We start from the raw sequence: 20,528 nt of genomic DNA, 5'->3' as shown, positions 1-20,528 counted from the left end.
CATGGAATCTGAGTCATCCATTTTCACTCATCCAAAGGCTCTAAATTTGTGTAAAACAGAAAGAGTTTTAAACCGTGTATTAGGATCCTATCCATAAATGATTAGGATATCCTTACACAATGTAAAATTATTTTAGTTTTACACAGATTTAGACTATTGGATGAGTGAAAAATAGATGATTGAGATTAACTCGTTTTTTCCAGTGAATATATTCTCATTTCATGCTGTTAATCTCAATTGTTTATTTTCACTCATCCAACAGTCCTAAATCTATATAAAACTAAAATAGTTTTACCTAGTGTAGATCATATCCCTAAATAAATAGTTAGGTTTTAAATTTAATTCAACATATACAAAAGGCATTGTTTGAAATTATATTAATTGATATGAAATTTTAATTGAATTTCCGATAGGTAACATGTAGGAAAACTAAGAAAAATCTACAAATTTCCCTAGAAAATAGCAAGGGGTTAGTTATCAAACTCAATCTTGATGCCATCAATCTTGACATTACCATTTACACATTTTGGCACCAAAATAAGCATAACACTATCATCGTCTTCAGCTCCCAAATCTTCCAACAAATCACTTAACCTAATCTCAAACATGTCTTCAATGTCTTGCCATGTTTATGCTTGTGTGGGACATTCACAAAACTCCCCGCAAACTCAGTGTTATCGGGTCCGATGTTCACTTCATCCTCCACGTTCACATAAACATCGAATTTCTCGAACGAATCTCCAACTCCACGTCAAGCACCAGTATTTCCTCTTCCTCTTCCTTTTCCTTTCTGCTCCTCGATTTCTTTGGCCTTTCCACGTTTACCCTCACGGTTTTATCCAAAACGACTGGGAATGATTCACTGCTGGAAACAAGCTTTTGTTCATTGATTTCTGCTGCTAATGCAATCCCTGAACCTCCCTTTGATGGCAGCTTTCGGGAAGGCGTTGGTTTTGCTTTCAGCATTGGAATCTTAACATATTGATAAACATAACCCAAGCGTCGATGATCTAGGCAATCGCGGACTTTAAGACGAACCATATTCGCATTCTCGTCGTAGAAAAGAAACGACGAGTAAGCCAATCTTGGTCGTTGAAATCTTTTCGATTCCGGTTTCCGATAGTCTTCCAAATACTCCATGTCCGATCCACGTTCGAGTGATGAGCGTAGAAAATTGGATCTCTCGCCGCAGAGTAAAATGTTCCCATGTCTTCACCATTTGGTTGCTTATCATCACCACACCATACATGAACAGGTACATGTGGCACGTTTTCGACCGAACCCGAACCTCCATATGGCTCTTCGCCAGCTCGAAATGGTCCACCGAGGAAAAGACTGGGCGTTTTGCCATTTGAAACCATTTGTCTATACATGATTCTAATATTATTTTGTTTGTTGTTGTTACGTCGTTGCCATTGAAATCAAGGTCCACCATTGTTGGTGGATAATGCCTTGAGTTTCGTAGCTCATTGTATAAGCTATAGTTCGTATCCGAATACATACGGAGCATTTGCATGCCGGCCGGTGAATCCCAATTCCAAAATGGCAAACCGAACGTCGGATCATCGATCAAATGACCCAAAATTCTCTCGAAAAAGTATAAATAATATCTGTGGAAGGGGAAGAAAAGCCATGAATTATGAACTTGGAGCTCAAGATTAGGGAACCCCACTTGATCATAAGCACCTTCGCAATAAGCACAATGAACATTAGCTTGTTGCATGAAGTTACGTGGATCATCATCTGGTAGAGCTTTCATAAGCTCGATCGCCTTGGAATATTTCCTCACGTACTCGTTGTCGACTAAATGCGCAGCTGGCCGGACTCGTAACCGTGAATTCGACGTCAACGGTGGTTTAAAGTCAACAATCTTTCGCGAAACCGGCGGACAACAATCGGTCCGGTACGTGCATCCGAACGACCACATTTTTCGAACTCTGGTGCTGATACCGGTGCAGCCATTGCATCGCCGAGGGTAGCTGCTCCATAGTAAAGGCCACCGAGGCCAATGAGGACATCTCTTCGATCAAATTTGTCTCCATTAATGGCTTTGAATGAGACTCCATGCTTTGGGTTTCTTTCTAGAAAGTTGGGATCTTTTTGGAAAGAACGAAGAGGTGATCGACGGGGGAATGGTGGTTGAGGTGGTGGACGATGAAGATGGGAAAAGGGAAGCCATGGCAGTTTGGGTTAGATTTCTGATCCATGGACGGAATCAATGATTGAATATTCGTAGTTGACAAATAGGATCAAATGACCAATTAGTCTATAAGAAGTTAGCTAATTGGTAACAATTTGTGCTTTTATCGTGTTGTATCAATTACGAGGCAGGGAGTTCCCAGCTTTGATTTTGTTCAGTGTATTTGATTAAACAACAGGTAGTATACGTAATTTGATTGAAGGTCGGATCATTGTCACTCTTATGTTTATATTCCAAGTAGGTTTAACTTAATCTATAATCATTTTTAATTTCTCTACTTTTATTTTAATCCAACTCATAAATTGAAGATTATATTCTGTCCGATCCATCTTAACGTTTAACAATGTTCTATCCATCTAAAATATGTCTTAAATTTTGTTATAAAAACATATCCCAACCTATCTGGATATAAATAATGTTTTCTCTATTTTTCATGACGAATAATTAAAAATATATATTTTAGATTATTATAATTATATATACAGTATATTTTACTTAAACTCAACTCTTACTCTTTACTTCACCAAATTCATTCTAAATCTGACTGATTCAGCTAGTGCTGAAGATTTAACACAGAAGTACATTCTGAATGATTCAGAGCCATTATCAAACAACATGTCACATTCAGAGTTAATTCATACGGAGCCTCTGAATCATTCAGCATTTGAATCATTCAGCGCTTAATCATTCTGAAGTAAACAAACAACCCCTTAATTTATATATATATATATATATATATTATTCAATTCAATCGTCCTGTTTGCTAAAATTCAATAACTTATCAAACTTAATTTCTCATGTTTTCCATATAACTAAAGCCATATATATATAATATGTATTAATTTTTTCATGGTACAAATATTTCTTAAGCATCTTCTAATTCAAAATTAGGCAAATTGGTCACATTCAAAAATAGAGAAAAAATTTAGTTTTTGTCAAATTTTAATGGAGCAATTAAGAATAATTACTCATGATTTTGATTAACATAATAAAAAATTTAACCATTACTATTTACAAATAAAAAAATAATGGGTAAAATGTACAATAGGTCATTGAGCTATGCTCAAATGATAATTTTGATCACTGAACTTTAAAAAAATAAAGTTATCATTAAGTTTATGGAAATGTTATAAAATTATCATAACATTTTGTTATAGAATGATCATTAAATTTAACCAAATAAATATAAAATGATCATTAAAATTATCAAACTTTTGCACTTAATATAACGTTGCAATTATCATTTTATAACAGTTTAGCACTTTAATGATTATTTTATAACTTTTAAAAGTTTCAGTAGCCGAAACAATTATTTGAATTTAGTTCAGTGAATTCCTGTGTACTTTACCCAAATCTAATTTACACAGTCCTTCAGCCTAAAGATCTCACGCGTCAACAATGTGGGCTGAAGGCTTGAAGCCCATTAACCTATAAACTGATCCGATCCATTTCAAACCGATATAAATAGATTTGCATGTAAACATCGTTACACATTGCAGTTATTCCAAATGCAGATCTCTAAGGTATTCTGTTTTCAGAATTGCTTGGGGAATCAAGTGAGAGTGGAAGCGGAGTCCTGATACTAATGCTTTTTTCCGTGGTTCTTCATCTATCTGAAATCCCAACGCAAGTGATACCTCTTTCTCTTTTGTTATGAATCTTTATTTGATATTTTGGGGATAATTTGATCATTTCTTTCTTATTTTTAAAGAATTTGAAGTTGTTTAGCCTTTAGCTCTGATGTAAATTACAAGCTAGCAATGCCTGTATCTACATTTAAAGATTTCTTTTTGTTAGATTATGTTGGGATGTTGGTTGGATCAATGAAATATTGAACCTTGATAAAGAAGAAAACCAACTAGCTATTCGTGTTTTCGTTCTTTCAAGTTGTCTGCGTTTCTTTTCATTTAAGTGTGCGTAAGATACTTGGGGGCGTTTGGTTCAGGTAATCTTGGATTACCGGTTTGGATTGCAAACATTCTCCACCTCCGGTAATCATTTATTCCCAGCAGTGGTATTTTGGGCTTATTAACAGGAATGTGCTCTTAGGTATTGTTACATTCCCGACGTTTTGGACAAAAATGACCTTAATTTTTTTCTTTCAAAAATATCATTGTTCTGTCATTGAATAAAAAAATTCTACGAACGTTAAATTGCAAATTTATCCTTAAACTATTTTAGATTTACAAAAAAATTCATATTTAGAATTTTATATGAAGTTTAGGGGTTAAAATAAAATTTTACCCTTTCATTAAACCTATTTATCTTTTCAATTTTGTAAAAACAATTTATATAAATTATATAAATTAAAATTTTTAAGAAAATATAAATTATTTAGTAAAATATAGTAGAATTCAACTTGTTAAAAAAACAAATATATAATAAGGACAATTTGGTAAAATATACATTCAAATAATCTTTTATTCATTTGACCTAATACTGTAATCTTACATTCTTGGTAAACGATCCAAATACAAAAATGCAACATTTCCAGCAATTTTATTCCCGCCGATAATCATATTCCCGCCGGTAATCTTATATTCCGGTAATCTTATTGGTGGTGAATTTTCTTGTTATCGAGGGTTATGCCGAAGCAGCGGAAATTTTCCAAATGGAATCGGGAACCGAGCGTATCCTGCAAAGACAACAAATGCCTACTCATGAGCTCTATTATTAACGGTTCTTAAAGTAATAGTTGTGTTCCTTATTGTGGAACAGTTGTTGTTGATCCTGCAACAATCACGGCTCGCATGGCGGTTAAAAGGGCTGTACTATGTGGAAACCTCGAGGAAGCGATCAACAAGGTTATTGGTTTAAACTCGATTTTCTTAACATTGTGTACGTATAACCTGCAGTAATCAGTTGTAGATAATACTCGGTATGTAACAATTTCGAATTGCAGGGAAGCTTTTATGAGGAGATTGAGAGGACTGTTTCACTCCTGGCTTTCGAAGACGTTTCAAACTGTCCGGAAGGGAGGCTTATGGACGAATCACGGTGCCTTAAGTTAGCGAGCGATGCGAATGTAGCCATTCTCAGCTGCCAGAATCTTGGAAAAGGTTTGATTGGTTGGTATTGATTTTCATTTCTAGCTTTTTTTTTGGGTATGTCCCTGTTTGATTACTGGAATTCAGACCCCCAAGGCTTGATGGCTCTAAAGATGCCGATGTGGGCTCAGATTCAACTGGAAGAAAGGGCTGCCTATACTAGGATAAACAATCTCTGGAGCGCCAGACTCGATGACCCGCAGTTGGACTGGTTATATGGAAGAGTATAGCTCCAAATTTGTTGGATTTTAGACTTTGTTGTTAGATGAAGCCAGTGCCCTTGTACAGTTCTTGATCGTGCATTTGTCTCATGAATGTGGATTCCATTTCACACATTAAAGCAAAAACATGTATAGAAAAACCAATGATTCTTTGAAATAGTGTTGGACAACCTTACAAGCTCAATGTTAGAATCCAAACCTTGCTAACACGGATTCAATACTTCTACTTTTTTATTTGCTTATTTGATCTTGCACGTGTGTAGCATTGATCACATAAGTAACCTTTTTTTTAAAGAAAAAAGTGGGTGTGGGAAGTCCTCAAATATTTAAAATAATCAACAATACCCTTAATTTTTTATGCATTCAATTGAATTCTTAAATAATTTTTTTTTGAATAAATTAAGTTATCAAATAGAGAAATTAAATAAATTATTAACTCGAAATAATAGAATGACTAAATTTATAGGATTAAAAATAAAAAGACAATTTCAAGTATGTAAAGAATACGAAATCTAAAAGCATAACTAGAGACCCGCATGAATTTAAGATGAAGGTAATCACAAATTTTTGATGAGTTTCTACTATTTATTCCTTCAACTATTAACGGCTTATTGCTTTATAAATACAAATTGCATTAGGAACTTTAAGACCTTTATTTAGTGTAATCAAATATTTAATAGAGTTTAAAGTTTACTTTGATGGTGCTCATAGATAAGACTTAATTGGCACCATTTCCCCTTATCATATGACCCCAAAAGTAGCATTTACTAATTTAATCGTTTCATTCTTTTATGAGGATTAGTAATAATTATCCTTCTCATTAGCAACACTAATTAATTTTAAGAAATTTCGTAATTTGGTCTTTCTTGGGTATTATTACAAAACATCACTCCCCAAGTATGAGGAAATTTGTAAAATCAACAAATCTGGTTTTGTCTAGAGGAAAATTAGAGAGGAATTTTTTTTTTTTTGGAGAAAGACGAGAAAACCTAAATCCCGAGGCTTAAGAAGGGGACCGAGCCGACACGTGAACACGTAGAAAACAAAGGGCAGCTAAGTAATTATACTAGTCCGACAGGGAAAATAAAATCCAGCGCATCTTGGTATGGTAAGAAAAAAAAAAGTATATGAACCGACTTAGGTTAGTGTTAGAAGGATAATTGTTATTTTTATAAGTTTTGAGTTTAAAGATGATATTTATTATTTGAATATTTATTATTGAATTATTAAAAATATTTGAACATATATTATATTATAATTATATTAAATTAATTAAAAGAAACTTCAAAAAAAGGCAAGTGGTTTACATTCAAGTAAGTTTCTCTCTAATACTTGGATTCTTTCCAAGTTTAGCCTTCAAATGATTTCTCTAACGACGCAGTGATTGCTTTTGTCCTCTGAATTTGCAATTTTGATGCCAATAAGATAATGGTATTGTGGGATATTGAATACAAGTATAATGGTCTATCCTTACGTGATAATGTGCAGAGTCTTTGTGGTCATACTAGTCCGGTCGAATCTTTAGCTTTTGATTTGGCTGAAGTCTTGGTGCTTGCTGGTGCATCTTCGGGTGTGATAAAGCTTTGGGATCTCGAAGAAACAAAGAGTAAGTTTTCGATTTCTCCTCGGCAAAACATAATCCGAAGATTCAGGGGAAACCTGCTACCACATAGCAATACAATGATTGTACTATAGTGAATTGTAAAATGCTTGATGTTGTTCTTGAAGTGTAGTGGTTCGCGGACTTATTGGACACAGATCTAATTGCACTGCTTTGGAGTTCCATCCATTTGGTGAGTTTTTTGCATCTGGTTCCATGGATACAAATCTAAAGATATGGGATATCAGAAAAAAAGGATGCACTCACACATATAAGGGTCATACTCGAGGCATTAGCACGATTAGATTCACTCCTGATGACCGCTGGGTGGCTTCTGGTGGATTTGATAATGTTGTAAAGGTAATTAGAGGTTGCACCATCATCTGTATGAAATGAGCCACCGGTTATATTTGTCTTATTGTTTTATCCTGTCACTGCTAACAGATGTGGGATCTTACCGCTGGAAAACTCTTGAATGAGTTTAAGTTTCACGAAGGGCATATTTCCTCCTTAGACTTCCATCCTCTTGAGTTTCTCCTTGCTACAGGTAAGATTTCATTATGAGTCGGTGAGTTTGTCGTAGTTGCATTTCATTTTCTATATTGCTTGCCATTGCCATCTTGGTTAATTATAGAATTCCTTAACCTGCTTCCAAAGATTTAATCTTTTCCATTACGGTTTTAAGAATTGATTTAGGAGAATGACTTTTCAGTCCATATCTCATGCATTTTAGTTTTGCAACAAATTTCACTGCTTTGATCTTTATTACTTTTTTCATTATATGTGGACATGTACTCAATATTTCTGGATTGTTTGCTCTCTTTATGCCTCTTGAAAACAGCATTTTCTTGGGAATATCTTAATTGATATGCAACTGAAATTCCAGGGTCCACGGATGGAACGGTAAAATTCTGGGATTTGGAAACTTTTGAACTGATTGGGTCTTCAAGACCGGAGGTATATAAGCTTGTGTCCGTAGTATGAGAATCATATTCACACTTTAAATGAAAAGAAAAAAAAGTAAACAAGACTGCCTTTATTGATAATAAACCTTTCTCCATCTTGCTTATGTAAAATGTTTATGTTGCTTCCTTTCAGGCTGTGGGGGTTCGCTCGATTACCTTTCATACTGATGGGAAAACCCTTTTCTGTGGATCAGACAATGATTTGAAGGTTTGAATCTTCCATTGTAAAATTGCTTGATTCTTATCCAAAAGATAAAGCAAACTTCTGAATTTCGGTTGTTATAATTGTAGGTTTATTCATGGGAGCCAGTAGTTTGTCATGATTCTGCTGATATTGGGTGGTCAACACTTGGTGACCTCTGCATCAATGAAGGCAAACTTCTGGGTTGTTCGTACTATAGAAATTCTATTGGAGTTTGGGGAGCAGACTTAGCGGTAGTTACAATCATCGTTTTCTGACATTGTTTTTCCTTTATGTTGTGCTGGTTTGAACTTGAGTGAAAATACATCGGTCTTAACTTTCTTCTTACATCATGTGCACGTCTTAGCATATTGAGCCATATGGCCGAAATGGACGTTCTGAGAAGAAATTTAATCTTGAGGGAAGTTATTCTTTGGAGAAAGCTGGGAGTGGCATGAGGTCAACTTTGGGATCACGGCCCCTATCGCCTGATTACGAGACCAAGGAAATAAAGAACATTTATGTTGACAGTAAGTCCTCTTTTCCATAATTTTATTCACTTTGTTTCCTTGGTCAGTTTCGAGTTTGACTTCTTCTCTGATGATACATATAAACGTGAAGGTAATGAATCCCTCAATCTCAACAAAGACTCGAACTCTTTCAAATTTGTGAATGGAGGTTTGCTCTTCCTTTCCGAGTCTTCTAATATATTAAACTGAATTAATTTTTTTTTTATAGAAGTTGGAGGTCTCATTAAAAACTCCCTTCGTATTCGTTCACATACTAAAGGTATGTTAACGAACATTGGAAGGAAGAAAAGAGTACCTCAAATATTATTGATAAAATACCCGATACAAAAGATACCACGGAATATCCTCTCATGATGATGTACATCATTACAACAAACACCTTAATCTCATATGACCTCATCCAAAGCCATAGTCAAATCACCTTACTTCTAATTACACCACCAGCAGTAGGAATAAAACAGAACATAATACAAATTAAAAGCAACACCTACAACCATATAGACTAAAACAACCACAATTGAAGAGACAAGATCTAATGAGACTCGTCTTCTTCAGGAGCTCAAGAGTTTGGTTTGAATGAAGGTTTTATCTCATGCACCATGACCTTGAAGAAGTTGTCAGCAACCTTCAATTCCACCATCGCATCAATTCTCGCATCAGCCTTTGTGAGGACTTGAATTTTTGCCCGATCAAAGGATGATGGAGACTGACAACTTTCGTCGATAAAACACCATCCATAAGGGTAAGCTTAAGTGTATCTTTTCTCGAAGTTTCGAATTCCGGTTTTTGCATGACCAAGTAATATAGATTTTCATGTTCACGAGATTCCGCATTTTTGTGATTGAATTGAGTTTATTTCTTGTGTTTTAACCTGACAGAAAGGAGGAACACAAATATCTAAAACGGACCCTATGTCGGCCAATAATATAAGTCCTGTCGAAAGTCTAATTTCTACAACGGAATCAGCTTCTGGCTCTGAGGGTGGCATTACTAGAAGTCCAATTCCTAGAAGGGAAACAACCCCTACTTCTGACCAAGTAATATAGATGTTCATGGTCACGAGATTCTACATTTTTGTGATTGAATTAAATTTATTTCTTGTGCTTTAACCTGACAGAAAGGAGGAACACAAATATCTAAAACGGACCCTATGTCGGCCAATGATATTAGTCCTGTTGAAAGTCTAATTTCTACAGCAGAATCAGCTTGTGGTTCCGAGGGTGGCATTACTGGAAGTCCAATTCCTAGAAGGGAAACAACCCCTACTTCTGACAGGATAATTACTGGAGATCGAATTTCTAGAAGGGAATCAACTTTCACCTCAGATAGGATGACTGCTCGAAATCAAAGTTCTCGAAAGGAATCGACCGTTGCATCTAATAGGATCGTTACTGTAAATCAAATTTCTAGAAGGGGATCAAATTATGCATCTAGTGGAAGCATTACTGGAAATCTAATTTCTAGAAGGGAATCAACCTCAGCTTCTGATGGGATCATTACCAAAAACCAAATCACTCAAAGTGAGTCAACTTCCATTTCTGTTGGGATCATTTCAGGAAATAAACTTTCTAGAAATGATATGAGTAGACCAACTGGTTTAGTTACTGAAATTCAAATTTCTATGGGGGCATTGAGTTCTGGTAATGATGGGAATGTTACAATTATCGAAAGCCAAATTTCAAAGGGTGAATCAATCTCTGCTAATGATGAAAAGCTAACCGAAAGTCTGATGCAAACGCATGATGTATTCTTAAGTACTCTCCGGTCACGCTTGACAAAGTTACAGGTAAGCTTCACTATCTGCTCATATATGTAATTGGTGGATGAATAGTAGTCATTGCATGTTTTAGAACTTCTGTTTATATATTTGCTTCTTACATGTTTTTTATTTTATAGAAATTGCTTCTTACATGTTAGTTTTCTTTTGTAATTGTTTTTGTGGTAACTGGTAGGTAGTGCGACATTTTTGGGAAAAGAATGACATTAAAGGTTCTATTGGTGCTGTGCGGAAACTGCCTGATCATTCTGTGAGTATTTATTGGAACATTCCATTTGTGTTGCTTTATAATGTCACCAGTATTCTCCCTTGCTTAGACTTGATAACTGCTGGTGCAGGTGCAAGCCGATGTGATCGGTGTTTTCATGGAAAAAATGGAGATTCTCACCTTAGATCTGTTTTCCGTTCTGCTTCCCGTGCTTATCGGCTTATTAGATAGCAAAATGGAAAGGTAATTTCGGAAAATTTGAAGTGTCGGTTCTTTCAAAAACTCTGCATGAAACTTGATTTAGGCACGCAGGTGTTATTCGGGTTTTTTTCCCCCACATTTAGACAATTTGCATTTCTACTTGTGATGCTCATACGGAGTTCTGGATTGCGATACGAATATACAGGCATGTACATGTCTCGTAGCAGTTTTTGGTCCAATGATACGCTCAACTGTTTCAGCCCCGCGTGGTGTCGGTGTTGATCTTCATGCCGAGCAGAGGTTCTGCCTTTTGGTTCCTTTAGCTATTTTTATCTGTTTGATGAAGCCACAATGAGTATGGACTAATCGTCTTTTGAAATTCAAACGCAGGCGAGAATGCTGCAGTCAGTGTTATATGCAGCTGCAAAAGATTCAAAATCTTCTTCCAGCCCTTGTAAGGTAATCCGCTCTTAAGAGTAATTGCAGGCCGACATCCCAATAGTAACTCGATATTCTTAACGACGATGTACAAATCACGGTGCTTACATCCTTTGAAAACCGGATAACAATCCTTAAATCAGTATCTTTTTCCTTTGTGGTCCCTACAGGAGAGGTGGCACGGTTGCGAGATGTGCACAGGAATTGAATCTAGTTCTTCAAGAATGACGATGAAGGCAGCTATATAAATCGTCTACCACCTAAACATGAAAAATGTGGTCAAGCCGAAATCACTTATAAAGGCCATTTTGTCATGGCCATGTCCGTATTGGGCCGTGTATCTCGAAGATGGATGAAGAAGAGACGTTAATCTCCTATGTTTCTGGATTTCCTGGTAAATTCCCTTGCCATTCTTTAATTCAATATGGCGACGTTCGTCATCTTTTCTGTTAAAAATGCATGTAAGCATGTCTCAATGCAAATCTACTCTTCGGCTATAAAATTCAATGAAATGTCAGTTCCTTGAAATCTCTTCTCGTATAATATAAATACATTGCAATATCTTAAATGTAAGAAATCAAAATCGAATCAAATATCCGAATTGATTATTTACAAAAATTAAATGAATTCAGATAATATATACAGATATTAGAATAATGGATATCTGAGATCGATCTGAATCAATACAAATACTTATCCGAATCCGAACCTTATAAGAATTCAGGAGAGAAAATCTTGAGTGGTCATCAAAACAAATATCCGAATCGCAAGGTTCATATCATTACCATCCCTATTTGTGCTTAAGCAGAGTTATGATCGTCGGCAGCAGCGGCAGGAGGATTACTATAATCAAGATAATGGCAGCAATGATGGCATAGCACGTCCATTTCCTTGAGCTCTTTTGTTGTTCCCTCGCCTCTTGAAGCTGCTCTGTCCCTCGTCTCACAAAGGAGCTTGCATGTGCAACGTTGCTTTCGATATCGTTCAGTTGGTGACCCTGAGCTTCAACGAGCGCAGCCATGTCCAGGAATATCTGATGAAGCTCGAGCAAGTTCTTTTCGATCTCCTTAACGGCGTCATGTCGTTCTTGAATCTCGGAAATGGTGTCCATAATTTGACCCCTCCCTTGCTCCTGGATTGCCCTTTGGAGGAAGCTCTCGCTCTCGCCGCTTGAGATCAAATTCTCGATAGTGTCTTCGTCGGGTTTTTGTCCAGTGATGGTGAAATAGCGTCGTTCGACGGTTTCTTTGTACTCCGCTTGCATCCTTGCTCTAAAACCTTGGAAATCATCCATCATCGTCTTCAGTTTCTTCCCCAACCCGCTAACGACCGAGGTTCGGGTCCTGTCAGAGGATGATCCAGGTCCACAACCCGGAGTGCTACGGGCAGCGGCATTGGATTTTTCCAGAGCTTCGAGCTTCCCTTTGATGACTTTCACTCTTTTGAGAACCTGTTCGACATCAGCGTCCATTCGAGAGCGTAGCTGTTTCATGGTCTTGGCATTGTGTGCCGTTTTGCATTCCTCGTTGGCTTCTTGTAATGCCTTGTAAAGCGTCTCTATGGTTTTCATGTCTTCTTTAACATTCTCGACATCCTCAAAGAATTTGTCGAGGTTAACAGTCTCGGTTCCGGCTTCCAGGTCGTCCATGTAAGCCTGTTGTTTCAGGTCCGTGTATTTCTTGAACGAACTCGAAATTAAATCGTTCATTTTGGCTCAAATTCTCAATGAATTACAGAGAAATATAATGAAAAGAGTTGATGTTGGTGGCAATGGACAAATCTAAAAATCTTATTTGTATTGAATATGTTTTGGTTTGGTTTAGGGCTATCTTCCTCTACATGGACTGCTAACTAACTAGTAGTAATTAGCAATATAGGAGGAAGACAGGAGAAGAAAACTTTCATAAATCGAAGGGAAACAAAACAAAGTATAATTTACCTTATTTTTGTAAGAAAAAGAGAGATGAGAAACAGTTAATCTAAAAATAGAAAAGACCATTTACTTGGTTTGACATCCTCTCGTCCTCCAATGGTTGACCTGCTCCTATCCATTAATCAATCACCCAAAGCTAAAAAGAGGTAAGATATGGACATATGTTCAGTGTTCACGATAGAATTGTGGACGGTACGTGCTTGGACATTGAATTACAAGAGGATTGAGAATTTGTGATGGAAACCGACAATGAAATTTTATAAGACATTTAAATAATTATTGAAATTTACCATCATGATTGATATGACTAAATCATTATTAGTAAGATAAATTTGATCATGTTTTCTAAAGAGATCACACAATACTTGATTGTCTAACAACGATGGTTAGAGAAAACCCATTTGTAACGCAAAAGGTTGCTACGATTGTGCAACACGAAGCTACACCCCCACTGTTTTCAATTGAAAGAAAATGCATATCCTCAAGTCTCCTCTAAATGTAGTGGGTGAGCTCCACACAGAAAACTACAAGGCTCGATCCAACTGGAGGACGGAAGTGAAAAAACCCTAAAGCTATTTATGAATAAAGTGCGACTGCTTCATCATCATGATCCACTAAGCTATTTATATAGACTGCTCAATATAACAGCTGACCTAACACTATAACAAAACAAACCAGCAACAGTCGGTTACAATTCCACTATAATTGTGAACTTCTACCCTAGTCCTTTTTTATATACAGCCATGAAGAAATGCTGATGAAGATGCATAACCTAATCCATAACGCCCTTGACACAATAGTGCATTGAGCTTAATCGGTTGCTGATGTGGGTGTAGATGTTTTGATAGAGAGAACTGCTGAATGGTCCCCTTCAATATCTCGATGACTGGCCCCAAGACTAATACTGTTACTGGTTTTTCCTTCTTCTAAGCCATTACCAGGGAGTATCTGGGTGAGTTCTGGATTAGTATTGCCACTAAAGTTCAACATACTTTGCTGCCTATCGTATCTCTCGGTGGTATCTTGAAGCAATCTCATCGTGTTGCTTGAATCCGAACCAGATGACAGCTCTCCTTCTCGCTCAGGTTGGATATTCAAGTCGATTTAGCCTTTAAAAGATGAATTTGAGGATTTTACTCTGTTCAGATCATCTTCTGAACCCTCAATGACAACCTTTTTGGGGCTTGGACCGGTATTCCCTGCATTAGTGTAGGGGAGAGGATCAGCATCTAATTCTTTATCAGGCAATGAAGGTTGCTTCTGTTTCTTGCATGTAGTTTCTGCTTCTTTTTGTGTCTGTTTCTTCTCACGGCGCAGCGTGTGGGTGCGGAAGCGTCTCTTGATTGTTTGACAAACATTACAAGTACATGTCTGCTTGTGTTTGGGGCCCTTCCCACTCGGGGGCTGAATGCATACAATGCACGAGCAACCAGGTCTATGCTGGGGATGCTTTGTGGTGGCTTGAGATGAAGCAGGGAAAGCCTTGCCCTCTTATGAGACAGCTAGGTTGGCAAGAGTGTCCAACCCCTCTAAAGCATCTATATTTTGTGAATCCCGGTTAGCAGCCTTCGTTTTCTTAGAAGCAGCTGTCAATCACAATCGCAAAAACCGATTTGCTGGTCACACTAGGAAATGAAACGAAATAAAAGAATCTGAATTTTACACAGAAATCAACTGTCAAGAATTCAAATTCACTTACTTTGTTCCAGGTAAGTCATACAAAATGTAAGCAGTATTTACCTGGATAACAGTGCGGCAACAGATCTTCCAGCTGTTCTGCTGTCAGTTCTTGAGCGGCTGAACATAAAGATCTGTCAACATGGAAAACAGAAAAAACGTGCTCATGCAAAAACTAATTTTTGTGTTTTTCAATTTTTTTACAGGGTCGGCATTAGCAAAATGGGGGGGGGGGGGAATGCATGAATTAGTGCTTACCTTTCTGGATCCCATGAGTTACTGGAACAGGTCCATCTGTAAGGAAGAAGAGCAGTGGAAGGCAATCTGCCACTTAAAACAATCTTCACATTGAGCCCACTAAATCTTATCCCTGACAAGAGGAACACATCGGGATTTGCTTGGTTCAAGAAAATTATTGCCATCTATAAGACAAGATAACAAAGTAAAAGATGTTCGGATTTCACTTTCAATTTGACTGTACAAATTTGAATTAACCTCCTAAGAAACCGTTATTACAGCAGAATATTTCAACATCGTGAAGGATGGGTAGAGATCTCAATAAATCCACAAAATGATCCAAATCAAAGCCAAGTATTAAGTACTAAATTGATTGTTTTTTCTTTAACATAAGCCAGAGCATCCAAAAGAGAGTGATCTACCCCCAATTATCTGATGCAAATATTGTTGGCCTCCCAAGAATAGGAGCATCCTGTAATAAAAGAACACAACAAAAATAAGAAATTTTGGAACAACTAAGAAAAAAAAAGTGAATCCCCAAGAAAGAATAAACTTTATTGAATATGCAAGTAACAATTTATATCAATAGGCAACCAAAAATAATGAACTCTTGTACTCTAGCAAAATGAAACTGCACAGTGTGATAAAAATGGAATCAAATCTTTAACAATAGATTAATCTGAGCCTGTGGCAGTATTCATGAACAAGTAACAACATAAAGGTTCCTGAGCAACCTATATGGGTCCATCAAGTGTGTATTGACTGTAAAAAATCACCACACTTAGAAGTAGAAGGCTTCCACTGCAGCTACTTACAACCAAAAGATGTTTCAATCACAACAGATAAAAAACAAACAAATTAAATCAATAGATGGCATACCTCATATTCTTCAAACTCAACACCTTCAATCACTACAACACTGGGCACATGATTAGCAGGGGGGCGCAGTAGCCCATGAGCTTCTTCCCATGTTATTTTCAGCTCTATGAGGTCTTCATTATCGACTCTTCGGTGCTTACTTTTTGAACCCAGACTGCTATTTTTCTTCTTTCTGGAAACTGCTGGTTTGGTTCCTGATGGCTCCTTTGCTATGTGTCCTGACTTGTCAAATTTTGAAAATGAGGTTGGATCCGCCAGATCAGCCTGATTGATTGACAAAAAGCTAGGTGAACATGAGCTATCTTTTAAAGAATTAATACTCAATAATATCACTAGTTTTAGGTTTTGTGACACTAACATCTCCATGCATGGAAACTCCATTACTATTTTTAGCTTCACTGTCCTGCCAACAAAAACACATAAATGTATGTAAATCTGGATTTTAGAAAGGACAACGGTTATAATGTTATACCATGATTGAAGCATAAATGCATCCTCATCAGATGAAATTAACAACAATGGGAACCAAATCACTTGTACAACTAGTTCTATTGCATGTTATCTTAGATCTGGAACATACAGGTGCACAATCAGAACTGTAAATCATAGTGCAAGACTAACTAGCTCGGATGTTGAGGTAGGTGCAGCCTTTCGGAAACCCATGACTAACATCTCTCCAGGCTCTAACCGACTAAATGTTACTGAGGAAACAACATTTATCCGTTTAGAAAGAGTAATAAATCAGAGAAAATCAAGATGCAAGATTATAATAAATAGCCACCATATCAGTAAGAACATAAATCAAACAGGCAACAATGTAAAACACAATTGAAGCACAAAGAAAATGAATAGGGTCATGGACGGGCGCATGATTTTAAGTTGGGGGACGAACTTGTAAAATTTTAAGAGGAAGCGAACTTATAAAATTTTAAGGGGCGTAAACAGATTTTCAATAGAAAATACAAAGAAAATATCTAAAATATATAGGAATTTGAAATTTTTAGGGGGCGACCACCCCCACCCCTTTGGTCCATCCCTGAATAGGGTGATAGCTAATAGGCAACAACACACATATATTTCATAAAATTTGGGCCATCATTAACAGGTAAATCCAAGCAGCAATTAACAGAAACCATAAATTTTCTAAAGAACAAAATCGAGGAGAAGCACAGATTGAGCTATAACTTGAACATATCAATTTGTTACCTATGTCGCCCGCTTGCAATTGCATGTCCTGTAAGCAAGGAGTAACCCCCTCTAAAACATACATTCTGCTATTATTATCGGGCCAGAAGCGGAACTGAAATACCCATTCCTTTCCTTTTGAATCCTGTACTTTGAGGTAACCCTTCTGACTGAGATATTGGTGGGAAATAAGCCTGTCTCGTGATTCCAATTTAGTAAGTGATGATAATGTAGTCATATAGATAACAATTGATGGGAAACTAAGATGCACAACACCAAACTCAAGGCTCGTCTTTTAATGTCAGCAAAAGAATCATTAAAATTAATGACTACAAAACATAATGAGAGTGTTTCCAGTAAAAAAGACGAAGAATGCTAAGTGATACCAAAAATGTATAGTCAAAACCTATGCCACTAAATAATGATCAAGATAATTAACGTAAACAAAACTCATATACCGCCAAGCCTTATGACATCAATGTACAAACTTTTTATAAAGCTAAGAGAAATGACTCACCTCCGCACATTTTTTTGGCAGCACTAGACGACCAATTCGCCCAGCATCACTAGCACTCAACATTTTCTCAAACAAAGGAGTGATTATAGGATTTGAACTTAAGTATGACCAAAGAAATAATGTCATGACCAGTATATAGGAACTAAGAAGCAAATGTTTCTTTCTTTAAAGAAGAAGAAGAATATAATACAACTCTTAGAATTAATATTAGTGGATATTTTTCCCCAAAAAAATTATATTTAAGTCTCTCATGAAAGAACGAAGCTTGTTTCTTAAAAGTTAATAAACTCTGCAAAATCAATTATAGTTTGTTCTGCAATTCAAAGTATCAAGAATACCTTTTAGAATCAAAAGGATACTCTCCAGATGTTTGCTGCAGATTTGGATCAGTAAACCTAGGCCTCCCATTATGAATCAGAGTTTCACCTGATGCATCAAGCCCATTATGTAGATTACAATGAAATTGCTTGGCCAGAGGGGATTCAGAGTTCGGTTGCAAATGCGTGCAAGGAAATCCAATTTGACCATTTGCTCCATCTGGAGATGTATAAGGTACAGCTAAGCCAAATGGTAAATTAGATGGTTCCTCCCTCCGAAAAGGATGCTGAGAATTGGTTAATCATGGACCAGACTGCTTCTCACAATTGATTCCTGGACAACAAATGGTTTCCAAGAGGTTCAGCATCCACTCTGCACTTTTACTGACAATGTTTGCAGAAGAAAATGTACATGCAAGCATGAGGGTAATGTAGACATCCACATCTTACATATGCAAGCATTAATGCTCGTGGATATATGTTTACTAGAACTACCATGACTGACACAGGGAAATGTTTTTCAGAACCTGCATTTCCATTCTCACGTGTATCCTGAGCACCAAGCTTCAGGGACTCATTCAATAACCTTTCAGAGAAGTCCTCAATTTTCTTCTTTCCCAGGCATGGAGAAGATAATCCGTTGGAAACCTTTAGTTTGTCATTTCCAGTGGAAAAGTCAACTTCATAGGGAACCGTAAAATGCAACTCAGACTGGGGAATTGCAGAATTGTACAAGCTGGACACTTGCCGCCAAGGTACAGGACCCAAACCAGCTAGCCGACTCCAGCCCCAACCTTTTGCAGAATCATCTTTAAATCTTTCAGACAAAGAAGAGTGCACAAGCAAAGAAGCTGACTCCAGCCCCAACACACTTTATACTTCCATGCATCACTCTTTCATATACTTACAGTGATTGTGGATGTAAACATTAGGGGTAACTCCATTGATTTGTTCCATTTTTGGGATAATTTAATTCTATTCTCTTATAATACTATTATTAGTATGTCTAAATCCATATTATTGTTGTTATAATAAAAGTAATGATATATATTTGAGTAACGTGTAAATTTATTATCGGTTGAACATAATTGATTGAATCTTCATATGATTTTGATTGTGCGATTAACCAATCATAATAAAATTTTATTTCATCTTCTTACGTTGACAATCAATTATGTAAACAATTTGATCCTACTAAAAATTTTAAGTATATATCAATTATCAAATTGATCCTTAATTCTTTTTATTACAAGTGGTATAGAAACTATTCGTTTGATCACAATAATTAAAAGATCAACTTAAAAATTGAGCAAATAGTTCAAAGTTAAATGAAATTCAAATTCAAATAAGCATATAACAGAGGGACTAAAACTATAATTATACCTAAAAAATACCATAGTATTTGTATATAAATCTCAAGTGACGCACTTCCCTTCAAGAACCCGCAGTAAATCAATCTTATTTTCCCTCTCTGTTTGCAGTCTTCACTTATTTGTTCTTGATGGAAGAAGATGAGAATTGTAATGGAAATGGGAATCAAAAGGAGCATTTGAAATCGATTGAAATTGCTCCCATGATGTGTTCTTCACCAACAATTTCAAACCTTTCATTAATGTCCTCGAATGATCCATTTTTCTCCTGCATTATCACTCTCTACATTCTAATCCTCCTTTACTTCCCTCGAAGCTTTTCCCTCATAATCCTCTTCATTTTAACTCTTCTTTGATTTCCCTCCTTCGTTTCAATGTCGTCCAAAGGATCCAAATGGGAACAGAAAGTAAACGAATCGTCAACGAAGTTGAAAAAACGGAGTTTCACAGCAAGGGCTGAAATGGGTCGGGCTTAAAAGAGATTCGGAGGTTATAACTCGGAGTTTTGAAGAGTTTATCGTTGAATCCGACGTCGGAGCTCCGTTGGATGTGATATTTGAAGGGTTCGAAGGAGAAGGGGAGGATTACCCCGATCCGACCTGTGTTATTGAGAGGCATCCTTCGTTGTTGTACTATCCAGAGTCGGACTTGGATAGTTCTTCGACGTTGGAGATGGATTTTCCAGCGATCGGAGAATGGGTTTCATCGGAGAAGATGTGTTACCGATCGGAAGAGGAAGACAGAGATGAAGGGATGATTGAGATAGAATTGGATTTTCGTGAAGAAGATAATTTGATTGAAATTGATATTTCTTAAGCATTAGTTTTAGTTAAGATTGGATTTATTTTAATTAAGAGTTAATTGTATTATATGTATTCAAACTATGACTCTCATATTAAATCGGTCTCTAAACTTTTAATTATTCTAATTTCATCCTTAAAAAATGGTTCTCATTTTAAATTGGTTCAAAAACTTTTGAACATTCCAAAATCATCCCCAATCTATGACCCTCATCCTATATCAATCCCCAAAAATTTGGATGTTT

General features: G+C 36.5%; 3 protein-coding genes and 2 pseudogenes across 3 annotated transcripts; 2 read left to right on the top strand and 3 right to left on the bottom strand.

The window, feature by feature from the left end:
• Positions 1-470: 470 nt before the first annotated feature.
• Positions 471-2,179, bottom strand: LOC120217211 (annotated as a pseudogene).
• A 2,632-nt stretch (positions 2,180-4,811) lies between these two features.
• Positions 4,812-5,477, top strand: LOC120217289 (protein GID8 homolog). Its single transcript, XM_039214461.1, has 4 exons — positions 4,812-4,830; positions 4,919-5,004; positions 5,103-5,259; positions 5,335-5,477. The coding sequence occupies exons 1-4, from the start codon at positions 4,812-4,814 to the stop codon at positions 5,475-5,477; spliced, it is 405 nt and encodes a 134-aa protein (XP_039070392.1).
• Positions 5,478-6,896: 1,419 nt separating this feature from the next.
• LOC120217288 (katanin p80 WD40 repeat-containing subunit B1 homolog KTN80.1-like) lies at positions 6,897-11,894 on the top strand. Its single transcript, XM_039214459.1, has 16 exons — positions 6,897-7,074; positions 7,202-7,428; positions 7,513-7,615; positions 7,955-8,025; positions 8,167-8,241; positions 8,325-8,468; positions 8,582-8,744; positions 8,792-8,835; positions 9,623-9,756; positions 9,996-10,530; positions 10,697-10,771; positions 10,860-10,972; positions 11,034-11,052; positions 11,136-11,230; positions 11,321-11,389; positions 11,539-11,894. Exons 1-16 carry the CDS (start codon positions 6,897-6,899, stop codon positions 11,594-11,596), a joined length of 2,103 nt encoding a protein of 700 aa, XP_039070390.1. The 3' UTR covers positions 11,597-11,894.
• Positions 11,895-12,158: 264 nt separating this feature from the next.
• On the bottom strand, positions 12,159-13,076 carry LOC120217287 (syntaxin-124-like). Its single transcript, XM_039214458.1, has one exon. The coding sequence runs from the start codon at positions 13,074-13,076 to the stop codon at positions 12,159-12,161; it is 918 nt and encodes a 305-aa protein (XP_039070389.1).
• A 1,035-nt stretch (positions 13,077-14,111) lies between these two features.
• On the bottom strand, positions 14,112-19,070 carry LOC120217286 (annotated as a pseudogene).
• Between the last annotated feature and the right edge of the window lie 1,458 nt (positions 19,071-20,528).

Source organism: Hibiscus syriacus, unplaced genomic scaffold, assembly GCF_006381635.1.
Source record: "Hibiscus syriacus cultivar Baekdansim isolate YM2019G1 unplaced genomic scaffold, ASM638163v2 tig00110186_pilon, whole genome shotgun sequence".
NCBI lineage: Eukaryota > Viridiplantae > Streptophyta > Magnoliopsida > Malvales > Malvaceae > Hibiscus > Hibiscus syriacus.
Note: the sequence above shows the minus strand (reverse complement) of the source record. Positions and strands in the feature narration are given on the sequence as shown.

Excerpts from the sequence above, each read along its gene's own strand:
- LOC120217287 (XM_039214458.1), bottom strand. The coding sequence starts at position 13,076 with ATGAACGATTTAATTTCGAGTTCGTTCAAGAAATACACGGACCTGAAA.
- LOC120217288 (XM_039214459.1), top strand. The coding sequence starts at position 6,897 with ATGGTATTGTGGGATATTGAATACAAGTATAATGGTCTATCCTTACGT. Across the intron at positions 10,531-10,696 it reads CACGCTTGACAAAGTTACAG|GTAGTGCGACATTTTTGGGA; the intron begins GTAAGCTTCACT and ends GGTAACTGGTAG. Across the intron at positions 11,390-11,538 it reads CTTCTTCCAGCCCTTGTAAG|GAGAGGTGGCACGGTTGCGA; the intron begins GTAATCCGCTCT and ends TGGTCCCTACAG.
- LOC120217289 (XM_039214461.1), top strand. Across the intron at positions 5,005-5,102 it reads TCGAGGAAGCGATCAACAAG|GGAAGCTTTTATGAGGAGAT; the intron begins GTTATTGGTTTA and ends TTCGAATTGCAG. Across the intron at positions 5,260-5,334 it reads CTGCCAGAATCTTGGAAAAG|ACCCCCAAGGCTTGATGGCT; the intron begins GTTTGATTGGTT and ends ACTGGAATTCAG.